The sequence below is a fragment of the Fomitiporia mediterranea genome (assembly GCF_000271605.1).
Source record: "Fomitiporia mediterranea MF3/22 unplaced genomic scaffold FOMMEscaffold_1, whole genome shotgun sequence".
Classification (NCBI taxonomy): domain Eukaryota; kingdom Fungi; phylum Basidiomycota; class Agaricomycetes; order Hymenochaetales; family Hymenochaetaceae; genus Fomitiporia; species Fomitiporia mediterranea.
This window is the reverse complement of record NW_006760386.1, coordinates 5,884,004-5,895,425: the sequence shown is the minus strand read 5'-3', so window position 1 is coordinate 5,895,425 and position 11,422 is coordinate 5,884,004. Positions and strand designations below refer to the sequence as shown.

Below are 11,422 nucleotides of genomic sequence, written 5' to 3'. Positions count from 1 at the left end.
TTGTTCTCAGGTTTTGTTACCTTTTCCTAACCAACTTAGTACTTACTCCTTCCTGTCCCCTCTCTCTACTAATAGATTGATTACCTATTAGTAATGATTAGAGGTTAATAATGCTGAGCTAGAGTTCTTACTAAGTAGGACAACAAAGGTAGTCTAGTTGATTTAGCTAATCTCTAGACTTGTGACTAATAGGGTTTTGTATATAAACTACTTAGTCCCAAGTCTTGAGTTAAGCTTTTCCAAACTTAGTTACTGTATTTTACAATTCCTAACAGATTACTGATTCTGTTTTACTAGTAACAATAGAGGCTTCCTTGAAAACTCTTAATTCTTTAGCAAGTTGTACTGCTAAATGCTGTACACTCGGATCCTTCTGCCAGCATGCCTCACATATCTTCTACAGGAATTTTTGGCTGCTAGACCATGTCTGCAACAATTCAGGTTTCTCAGGAAGGATATCCTTGGTTATTACAACCATGACCTGCAACTCGGTTCCAAGTCTGTAAAATGGTTTCCTTCGTGTTAAAATTTCCTGATAATGATAGTTGTGCTGAGCTTCTGACATCAAAATAAGCAAGTTCACCAGAACTCATGTAAATAGTCATCCCAAATGCCCAAATGTCCGACTGCTCGGAATACGTCACATGTCCATCTGGTGGCTCAATGATCTCTGGAGACATACATCGAGTGCTACCTCTCTGCGTGCCGCTCTGTGTTACTGCGTTCATTGTATGGGTTGCGACTATTAATCGGGATAAACCAAAGTCGCAAATGAGAGGATCTCCACCCGGGGATACCAATACGTTATCCTGTCAAGATAACTGCCCTAAGCAGCTGATTTTACTTGATAGTAAGGGATACTTACTGATTTGATATCAGAGTGGATAACGATTCGGTTGTGAAGGTATGATATACCCTCAGCTATCCCTCGCGTCTAGATTTTAGAGTGTATCAGCGATGTATATATTGGAACCTAGAGGGTGCCGACCATATGGACAATATCAAGCTCAGGATTTGCCTTAATGTACTTGAGAACTGTTCCGTTCTCTACAAATTCTGATATCAATGCAGGAAGACCGGAACTGTCTACAATGTAACCGAGTAGCGGAAGGATATTTGCATGTTCAAGCTTCGACCATACGCGTATTTCTCTTTCAAAAAGCTGGATAGTATCAGCATTATGATGTTACTACTTTGAAATCAGGCTAGATGTTGAGGAGAGAAATACCTTGATACCTTCGGGATCTTCATGAAGATACATGCGTAAAGTCTTCACAGCAACTATCTTTGTACTAGCATCAGCACCACAATATTTTCCAATTCGTATATCTCCATAGGCCCCACCGCCAAGGTAGCGGGCCTCTGCATCATGAGTGATTTGACCCGTGAGGTTGAGGTCCTTGAGACTCGAAAGCCTTTTCTGGAGTCGATCTTTGTATTTAGTTAGAGCATCCATCGCTAGTGCTACGCTTATTTGCTGGCTGTTGTCATTATTGTGTAGTATTTGCCTAGCTGCACCAAAGATCGATCGTACAATCTGAGCCATCAGATCAGCTGGGGAGGGCATGACAGTGTTTGAGGCGAGGTGTTCATTGCATTGCTCGCCTTCTTAACTCCTGGTTGGGCGCCGTCGGGCCGAAGAACTCCTTAAACCAGTCCTCAAATACAGACTACCTGGCGGCGGGCCGGACAGGGCCAGACTGCTGCAAGAGTGCATAGCTTACTACCCATTTAGAAAATAACAGAAATTCATCAAAGAGCCAATGGACCTCAGACAATGCTGAAAATGCTCTCTGCTCTGCAAAGTCAAGCAGAAACTGAAAACTGAAAAGTATTTAAATTGTGCACGATCGGCAAGTCACGTGAAGTCTTTATCGAATAAGTATTCGAATTTCGGAGCTGCTCAGACCCATTCTAACTGCCTTCTCAGCGCTGTCAAGGATGACTGGGTGCGTGACCACATTAACAAGAATACATACCACATTATTTCATACTCCCATTCAACTGCAAATAGGGACACGACGCGAAGCTCTCAGACCCATTTTATGATTCTCTTGAAGGCGTACTCTAGGACCTCCACACTCAGCACACTGTCATAATTGTGTGTATCGTTCATCTCAGCTCAGCGGCTTGGTCTCGTCTGTGGCGCGGCGCGTGAACCTGTGTTCTAACTGACACACTTTCTGTTACAGTAACGGACTGTACAAAATACAGGTCACGTTTACAATAACCCAAGGTAAGGTACACAAAAGTTAAATTCGACAAGCCATGTCACGTCACAGTCACAACCTTCGCTTACCCGATATGGAAGGACCCTGCGGCCAAAATCGTGAGCTTCACCAACATCACTAGAGGCCCCTTGTGGACAAAGGCTCAGAAGTGACAGAGATTACATATATCTATAGGATTTGAGCCTTATAAAATGCTCTATTCAAGTTCTGAAGCTAAATTTCAGTAGTAGGCTTTGAGCACTAACACATCCTATTTGTATTATAAATAAATGATTAGTAATTTTATTTGTAATATACTATATTTAGTATAATTAGTCATGCTATATTATTTGTCAGCAGCTAAAATCTACTCAAGAAAAATTCAATTTTTTCTTTTACTTCACCAAATGAAAGCAAAATAGAAAATAAGCTGTTTAGTATTGAAAAAGTTAAGATTGTTATAACTTTTCCATTTTTTGTAATTTTGAAAATCTGTTCCACAGAAATGTAGAGAATTGTATCTGCTACATTTCTGTGGTCTTACATTATTAATTTTTGCTTTGTAGTAGGATGAGTTTTGTTACTAGTCTGTAAGCCAGGAAAGGAAGTTAGAGTTTGATCATGTATGTCACACTACTTGTTGAGTTTAACTTTTGTGTACCTTACCCTTCCTAAGAAACCTGAATCATTACAGACATAGTTAAGAAGCCAAAATTATCTGTAGAAGATATGTGAGAGTATAGTAAGGTATGTTAGTAGAAGGATTTAAGCTAACAACTCTTAGCAGCTCAGATTGCTAAAGACTTAAGAGTGTCCCAAACAGTGTCTCTTAGTCCTGGAAATATAGAGTAAGTAACTATTATTTCAAATTAGACAAATGGGTTTAATATTGATTATTCTATTTGTATACTAGAAATACTAGTGTTTACACAAATATAGAACAAATGAGCAGAAGGCTTGTACTTTAAGCTCACATAAAGGGCTAGAAATGACCTTACATGTCTGTCCTAATAAAGCTAGTACTAAAGTTTCTACAACAGGTATAACTTACTAAATTGTAGACAAACTTGCTATTTAAAGGATTCTGATTATTAACCCTAGAATTTTGGACTAATGTACAGTTAGCAAATGTTGGTTCAATTAAAGTATTACCTTCTAATATTAATACTTTGAGAAATCCATCTAGGAAAATATTACATTTGGGTAGTTGGTTAAAAAATAGTAAGCTAGAAGAACTTAGACAATATTAATTACAGACTAACTGTTTATAATAAAACAAATTTTGCTCAAATTGAGGCATGAATAATTGGCTACCTCTACTTCCTAAGACTCTTATACTAACTGGTAGAGTACTAGTTCTAGATCCAGCATGTGTTGCCTATAGTAAGGCTTGTTGTAAGGTAATTGTTACATTATACTCTTATCTCTTTACAAGATTATACATGTGTTTTCTACTTAGTGTGAGTAACAGAACATACAACAAACATGTTCTTAATGTGTTAGTAAAGGCATTTCATGTATAACAGAAGTTTTTTTTTTTTTTTTCAAGATCTTAATAAAGGTTGAAGCTCATGTTGTAGATTGATAGTACTTATATCAGGAAAAAGTCTAAAAGGTTATATTACATTATAATAGTGTGAAAAAAGTGAAAAAAGTAAAAAAAGTAATTTACATATTATCAGACCTCAATTTCTAATAAAGTAGTATAACTTTGTATAAAATACTGTAAGGTTTATTAATGTAATAAAAGTACATAAGGGTAATACCCCTTTTAAACATATAAAATGCATAATATTGGACCTCCCTTTTTTGAAATGTATTGTAAGGATTACCAAGTTTTGAAAGAGTAATACATGTTTGTAATGTTTTACAGAGACTATACATAGTTATTATTTCTTAATAATAATAATTTCCCCTTACATTCATTCATTATTAAAATAACAAAAATCAATTATATTAAAATATTTGTATAATACATTATTATCTACAATAATTAAGGAAAATAAACCAAAACACATACATAGTATAGTCTGTATTAAAATTTGTACAGAGAGTGAGTAAGGTAATTGTTAGGTAGAGGTTAGGATTAGACCAGACTTGAGTAGTAAACAAGTACATTATAGGTGTTAATTGTCAGACTCATCCCTTGACTAGATCCAGACAGACTACTAGAAAGTAAGAGTATTGAGAGGCTCAACAGTTATGACTGTGTTTACAGTTGAACCTGTCCTTGTAAGCACTCTGTATTACCTATCTCAAAATCACCAAAGTCTACTATCTCTACTTTGTACACACTACTGCACCTTGTGTACAGATATTCAAACAGGTAGCTATATAGTAAACTATTAGTAGAGAGCTAGTCAAATTTGCTATAGTCATCAGAATTGATAGTAGATACTAATGAAGAGACACTTACAGTACTTATAGTGTATAATGAGCTGCCTCTGCCTCATTCTTTTCCTAACAGTATCTGTAACAGAAGAGGAAGAATGTGTTCTTAGACTGTTTAATATAGTCTTCAACACTACACTTTGGTCATCACTTGGTCCCTACAAGTTGAATAGTGTGTGTGTGTGTGAATTAAGGTTGAGTAGGTTGTAAAGTCTGAGACTGTACCTGTAAGACAAGTTTAGAGTGATTAGTAAGTAATAATAAGAGAGAAAAGGTAGATACACTATGACAGTGTGTAGCAAGTGTGAGTAGTACACTAAGGTTGGGATCCAGAGTGTTAAACAAGCTGATTTGAGTAGTAAGCAAAGCTGTGCCTGTATGTACACATTATATACACTTTCAATTGTAAGACATAGTCAGAGCAGAGAACTTAGTTGTTACATATAGTTGCAAAGGTGTATCTCTAGAACATTCTAGCTTAAAGGGAGAGGGTGAAGTGGGTAATGTAAACAGACTTGGCTTAGGAGGGGTAAGTAATAGCTACTACTTACTTTATTCAAAATAGTGTTATAGACAGTACTAAGGAATGTAAATGTGTGTAGGGCAAACCTGTTAAGAGTAATGTCAAACATGGAATGTACAAAGGAGTAGAACACATACAGTGTTAGGGAGAGGGTAGTACAATAGGAGTGGTTGTACATGAACATTGTTACAAGTATGCTTGTATGTGCTCATCAATTCTTACTTACACTACAGAGTAGGAAGAAGTACACAAATGTATAGAGTTATTAAAGAAGTTGTTCAGTATTGGTCAACAATATGAATGTATGAATGTGAATTCAAAAAGGGAGACAAATGTAAAAAAAGGAGGACAATGAAGGGGAGTCAATGTAAGTAGTAGGACAAGGAGCAGAAGGAATGGAAGGGAGACAAAAAGTTGGGAGAGAAGGGATGAGCAACTATTGTACAGTCTTTTATAAAGTGGACTGGATGCTTACTACTTTACATTAAAGGACAGTATAGTCAGCTTAGTGGCACAACATACAATCTGGGGCTCTGTACAGGCACTACAACAGTAGATCAGAGAGACAAGTTGTGGCAATGTTTATTGTCTGTGTTGTTACACTCAGAGTACCTGCTGGAGGATGCTTACAAGCAGAGGACTGGGCTGGAGAGAACAAAAGTAACAACATAGTGTCAGGGCAGAGGGTTAGACTTAGAGAGATGGTGGAGGTCAGAGAGAAAGAGTGACAGCTGTAAGAGTGTCATTATATGCTCTCGATCTTCAGCGTTGATTATGTAATCAATGTTCGTGATAGTAGCAAAGCTGTAAAGCAAAACCAATATTATATTTAGATGCAAAAGGAAAGCACTATTTTACTTTATGATACAGTTGATAGTAATCTGACATGTCTATATTACTTTTAACACATTGATATAGTTTTTACAAGTATCTGAATACTTTATACAAACAATATAAAATCTTTAACAAGGTGAATTTTAGTCTGTCTTCAAAGTTATAATCTAAGTATAATACCTTAGCTTATAATGTAAGGTTATCATAATGTATTCAATGAATTGTAATGATTTATAACACTCTTAGAGTCTTTATATACATTAATATACCTTATTTTATCCTTATAGTTGTGTTCTAACCCTTACATATGAATTACAATGTATATAAAATGCTAATATTTCTTTAAATGGACTGTAATTCATTATATTTAAATGGACTTTTTCCTGATGTGCAACATCATTCAACCCCGAAAGTTATGCTTAGTCTACAATATTAGAATGGCAAGAGATCCTGACCGTGTAATACAAACGAGTTGTAATAAAACTCTGAATATATTCTTTGAATTGAAACGTGTCATATAACATTGATTATTGACCCTTACTCTCTCTGAAACTTGTCTGACGTCAGATAGTATGAAAGCTATCAACCGTTGTTGAGTTAATGAGTGATGAGAGCTGTTTGTATTGTATTGCTTTCTAGATTTAACAAAGCATTTGTTTGTTGACTGATCTGACACAGCTTGTGTAGGAACACGTATCAACAGCTATCTACATACTCAGAGAAGAGAAAGGCAATAGAATGACGTAAGGCTCAAAAGGACATCATTACAAGGGTAAAGACGAGTGAATAAAGAATAACTCGACAGTAAAGCACAACAGCACAAAGAGAAAAAGAAACAAATCCGGAAAACGAAAATTGAGTGAAAAAAAACAGGAGAAAAAGAAATGTGTATGATCCAAAGCACCAAAGAAAGCTAGATCAATCATAAAAGATTTAAAAAAGAGAGAGGACAAAATTGTATCATTGTAACACAACAAAAAAGAAAGCGTATAATTATGCATAGAATTAATTACACGTACATCCCCAATCCTCAAACAAACAACGAAATAAAAACAGAGCAAAATAAAGAAATCCGAATTCCTCAATGCATTATAAAAACGATAAAACCACGAGAAGAAATTAGATAGGATACAATCATGTGTCAGAAACACTGGACAACAGCACCTACGACCCAACCTTCCTCGGACTCCCACTCCTAGTCCCACTCGGATTCTGACTTATCGAAGGCGGCGGCGGTATCCCAGCACCAGGTCCCGCAGGCCCATGTACACGCATCCCTCCTCCTCCCCCACCTCTACCACCTCTACCACTCTTAGCCTTCTTCTTCGTCACAACCCCACTAGCAGGCCTCAAAACCTGTCCCAACGGCCCACTCTTCGTCCTCCCCACAGGCGGTTGGTCATCCGGTAACACCACAACACCCACTCCCACTTCCGTATTCCGTACGGGCGGCAGCACCCTCGGAGCTGGCTCTTCTGTCCCCATTTCTCGAGCTAGCTCGAGATCTAGTTAACTTGGCAGAGCTGGGGAGGGGTGATGAATGGTGTGGGTGCACCGTGGTTCGTGCGAATGGAGTGGGCGTTGAAGCGTTGGACGTCAATAGGTCGGAGGAGGCCGATGACTTTTGATGGGTTGTCGACGTGGTGCGGGGTGAGTGGGGCGAAGGAAGGTGGAGGAGGGTAGGGAGGGGGAGGTTCGCTTGGTTGGCACTACACAAGGGAAATGTATGAGTTTTTAGTTGAGGAGGGGAAGAAAGATGATGTAACGTACCCATTCTGAGCATTCCGCTGTTTATTCTTCCCTCTAAGCAGCTTCTTGGGAATCGTTAGGCTCTGCAGACCAAGGTCGCTCGCGATACCCAGCTCGCCCAAACCGAAGAAGTCAACACCCAACGCATCAGCGAAGTTACCCATTACAAGCTCGTTATCCTCATCCTCATCTTCATTAAAGAACGCATCGTCATCCAACGCAGCCTCCACAGTCTATCATCCAACAAAAAAGGTCAGTTAATCATCCAAACACCCAAAAGAAAACAAGAAAAGAAGGAAGAGGGGAAGAAGCAAGTGCCGGACTCACCACCTCATTATACGCATTCGCCAACTTCTTCTCCAAATCCGACAACCGACTTCCATACCTCACCACATCATCCGTGATGTACCGCTCTAAATCCCGGATGTGCGTGATCCCGCTTTCGAATACCGTATGTAGTATGATTTCCTACAAAACGTGATTAAAGTTGTTGGCATGGGTTACGCAGAAACGGGGGCAGAGCGGAAAGGGGAGAGGGAGAGGGAAAGGGGACGAGAGAGGTAAAAGGGAGGAGAGAAGAGAGAAGATAGACGTACTTCTGCGCTCATCTGCTGCGAATACTTATCACACAAATACCGTAACGTCCTCCCCACATTAAACAAATACTCGCTCACTACGCCCGTGAACACGTCCAGTGCGGCTTTCGAGGTGCCTATGCCATCTCACCCAACCAATCATTCCAAACCATACATCATTAACCATCAAAACCGGCCAAAAATAACAAACACAAAAAATAATTCGGTTCCGTAGTCAGCACTCGTAAATAATAAAGACGGGCAGAGAGGAGAAACGCACTTTGAAACCCAGAATGCTCCAACACCTTCCTCCCCACCCACCTCCAACAACTCCCTGCAGCTTCTTCACCTACATCTAACCCTCTCACCCCTCCTTCCCCTCCCCTCCCTCTATCCCCTTCAACCCTTCCAAATTCTCTACTCGACCCTCGTTGCAAACTCTTCAACCTCAATCTCCAAGGTCGGTCATCCACAAGCACATCATCTTTCTCTGGGTTGTCCATCATCCCATTCCCATTCCCGTTCCCGTTCCTGTTACCAAGTCCAGATCGAAACCCCGAATCCATCGGCTCCCCACCCCCAAACTGCGAGAACTGACCCCCACCAGACCCACCCAACGTACTCCCCGCATCATCCAAAACGTTCAGAGCAAGGAACTTATCATGTAACTGTCGTACACGCCGCAGGCTTCGTATGTTGTTATTGATAAGCCCGAGGAGGGATTTCGGTGGTGCTGGTTGTGAGGAGAGGTGGCGGTGGGAGGGACGTCGTTTCTTCTTTTTCTTTCGTATTCGTAGTTGCGGTTGTGTTGTCGAGGGTGCGGCTGTGTCTAAAGTAGTTGAAGAAGTGGAGGAAACGGGGTGGGGCATGGAAGGCAAAGCGTTCGCCATAAGCTGACTCGTAGTTGTCGCTTCCCACCATAACTCAACAGGGTCTATACCATCCACACCATCCACACCCACACCCATACCATCACCGTGAATATTGAAAGAAGAGGAGGCAGTAGTACCACCGGAAGACCTAGTCCGTGTGCGCGCACGTTTTCGAGGTCGGACGTCCCCGTTAACGGCGAGTTTACGTTTATCGCCTACTTCTCCGTTCATTATTTCCATCCCGTAGTCGAGGTCATAGTCGTCGCCTGAGTCGATACTGTCCGCGACGACTATTTGACGGAGTTTCTCGGTGACGGGTGTTGGAAGGCGGGATGGGCCTGCGACGTTATTATTGCTCTGGTTCTCCGGTTCGATATTGAGGTCAAGGTCAACATTGAGGGAGAGTTCACGGTCCAGCGAAGCAAAGTTCGACATCCCCATTGCAGTTCGTACGAAGGCCGGTTGGTCTGCGAACGTCGATAATCGTCGGGGAGGTGGAAGGGAGGGTGGAGCTATAGACATAGGTCGGGAGGTTGTACCCCCAGATCTCTTGACGATTACGGTAGGGACTTTGGATGACTGTAAAGGTCCGGGTGTAGCTGAGTGTTTACGCGAATGATGTCCATGCCCGTGTCCATGTCCATTCCCATTAACCATAATCCCATTCGGTTGTACAGATGCATGTATAGCTCCATGTCCAGGTACGTGTGTAGGTGTAGGTATAGGCGGGTCAAGTCGATCCCTCCGATCCGTAACATTCTTCAACAACCTAATGGCCTTCTCTCGTAACCGCTTCGCACACATCCTCAGCGGGTGGTTATCATCCGTATTATAGACGAAGCAATTCGACCAGATGAGTTCGAAATCATCTTGGAATTCGACTTTGGATTTGTAGGATTTTTGTTTGATTTTGCGGATCATTGTTTGGAGGTCCTTTGGTTCTTTGATAACTATTTCGTATTCTTTCAATCGTTCGATCGTCCGGACAAAATTATTTAATTATTAACACAAGAACACGAGTGGATGGGAATGGTAGGTTACGCACTTTCGTAATAATCTGGAAAGTCAGTTTTAGAGACGGATTTAAGGAACGCCTCTGAATCGTGATTGTCTATTACAGTAATCAGGATAAACCAAAGTTGCAAATAAGAGGATCTCCACTTGATGATACTAACACGTTATCCTGTCAAAATAACTACCCTAAGCAGCTGACTTTTCTTGATAACGAGAGATACTTACAGACTTGATATCAGAGTAGATAATTTTCCTGCTGTGAAGATGTGATATACCCTCAGCTATCCCTAATGTCTAGATTTTATAACGTATCAGCAATGCATATATCAGAAGTTAGAAGGTGTAGACCATAAGGATGATATCAAACTCAGGATTTGCCTCAATGTACTTGAGAACTGTTCCATTCTCTATGAATTCAGATATCAGCGCAGGAAGACCAGAATCGTCTACAATGTAACCAAGTAGCGGAAGAATATTTGTATGTTTAAGTTTTGACCACACGCGTATTTCTCTTTCAAAAAGCTGGATAGCTTAAGTATAATGATGTTACTACTTTGAAATCAGACTAGATGGTGAGGAAAGAAATACCTTGATGCCTTCAGGATTCTCGTGGAGGTACTGTGTAAAGTCTTCACAGCGACTATCTTTGTACTAGCATCAGCACCCTGATATTTTCCGGTTCGTATATCTCCATAGCTGCCACCACCAAGATAGCGGGCCTCTGCATCATGAGTGATTTGACCTGTGAGGTCGAGGTCCTTGAGGCTTGAAAGCCTTTCCTGTAGCCGATCTTTGTATTTAGCTAGAGCATCAACCACTGGTGCTACACTCGTTTGCTGGCCATTGTCATCATCGCCCAGCGTTTGATTGACAACGTCTAGCATTGATCGATCGACTTGGGCCTGCAGATTTGCTGGGGAGGACATGACAGAGTTTGAGGTGAGACGTTCATCATATGATCCACTATCTCATCTCGTATCTGTGATGCGTGGGACACGACACAGCCCGAATCACTTCTAAATCTAGTCGCCAAGGCAAACTGTCCGGACTACTGCAAGTGACTGCAACAGTATGTAGCTTACTACCCAATTAGAAAATAGCATTAAATCAGAATGAGGCCGACAAAGAGCCAATGGGCCTCCAAACAATATTTTTGCTGAGAATGCTCTGCAAAGTCAAGCAGAAATCCGAGAAAATCATATGTATTTATATTGTGCCTGATTGATACGTCACTTGAACAGCCTTATTAAAATT

The 11,422-nt window shown here is 40.5% G+C and overlaps 2 protein-coding genes across 2 annotated transcripts; both read right to left on the bottom strand.

Annotated features, from left to right (window-relative positions):
- Positions 1 to 446: 446 nt before the first annotated feature.
- On the bottom strand, positions 447 to 925 carry FOMMEDRAFT_74885 (kinase-like protein; the record flags this gene model as incomplete). Its single annotated transcript, XM_007262083.1, has 2 exons — positions 447 to 809; positions 866 to 925. Coding segments are annotated over 2 exons (423 nt in total), but the record flags the coding sequence as incomplete, so codon positions are not given.
- A 6,197-nt stretch (positions 926 to 7,122) lies between these two features.
- Positions 7,123 to 11,067, bottom strand: FOMMEDRAFT_164896 (uncharacterized protein; the record flags this gene model as incomplete). Its single annotated transcript, XM_007262082.1, has 10 exons — positions 10,757 to 11,067; positions 10,394 to 10,698; positions 10,330 to 10,337; positions 10,200 to 10,265; positions 8,563 to 10,116; positions 8,304 to 8,419; positions 8,035 to 8,175; positions 7,729 to 7,940; positions 7,514 to 7,656; positions 7,123 to 7,451 (listed from the first exon to the last, which is right to left on the bottom strand). The coding sequence occupies exons 5-10, from the start codon at positions 10,073 to 10,075 to the stop codon at positions 7,123 to 7,125; spliced, it is 2,454 nt and encodes an 817-aa protein (XP_007262144.1). The 5' UTR covers positions 10,076 to 10,116; positions 10,200 to 10,265; positions 10,330 to 10,337; positions 10,394 to 10,698; positions 10,757 to 11,067.
- Between the last annotated feature and the right edge of the window lie 355 nt (positions 11,068 to 11,422).